Source organism: Meleagris gallopavo, unplaced genomic scaffold, assembly GCF_000146605.3.
Source record: "Meleagris gallopavo isolate NT-WF06-2002-E0010 breed Aviagen turkey brand Nicholas breeding stock unplaced genomic scaffold, Turkey_5.1 ChrUn_random_7180001881015, whole genome shotgun sequence".
In the NCBI taxonomy this organism is placed as follows: Eukaryota; Metazoa; Chordata; class Aves; order Galliformes; family Phasianidae; genus Meleagris; species Meleagris gallopavo.
The window spans coordinates 1-471 of NW_011145204.1; the positions used below are offsets into that span (position 1 = coordinate 1).

The 471-nt window shown below is 72.8% G+C and overlaps 1 protein-coding gene across 1 annotated transcript; it reads left to right on the forward strand.

The window, feature by feature from the left end:
* Nucleotides 1-6: 6 nt before the first annotated feature.
* LOC104916287 (proto-oncogene c-Fos-like) lies at nt 7-466 on the forward strand (the record flags this gene model as incomplete). The annotated part of the gene is made up of 1 exon (XM_010727333.1): nt 7-466. A coding segment is annotated over one exon (460 nt), but the record flags the coding sequence as incomplete, so codon positions are not given.
* Between the last annotated feature and the right edge of the window lie 5 nt (nt 467-471).

Sequence of the window (471 nt, forward strand, 5' to 3'; positions counted from 1 at the left end):
GCGGTCGGGCGAGGTTGGCCCCGGCTGACGGCCCGCTCTCGTCTTTCGCAGGAGACGGACCAGCTGGAGGAGGAGAAGTCCGCTCTGCAGGCGGAGATGGCCAACCTGCTGAAGGAGGAGGAGAAGCTGGAGTTCATCCTGGCGGCGCACCGGCCCGCCTGCAAGATGCCTGAGGAGCTGCGCTTCTCCGAGGAGCTGGCGGCCGCCACCGCACTGGACCTGGGCGCACCCAGCCCCGCCGCGGCCGAGGAGGCCTTCGCCCTGCCGCTGATGACCGAGGCGCCGCCGGCCGTGCCGCCCAAGGAGCCCAGCGGCAGCGGGCTGGAGCTGAAGGCCGAGCCCTTCGACGAGCTGCTTTTCTCCACGGGGCCGCGGGAGGCCTCCCGCTCGGTGCCTGACATGGACCTGCCCGGGGCCTCCTCCTTCTACGCGTCGGACTGGGAGCCGCTGGGCGCCGGGAGCGGTGGGGAG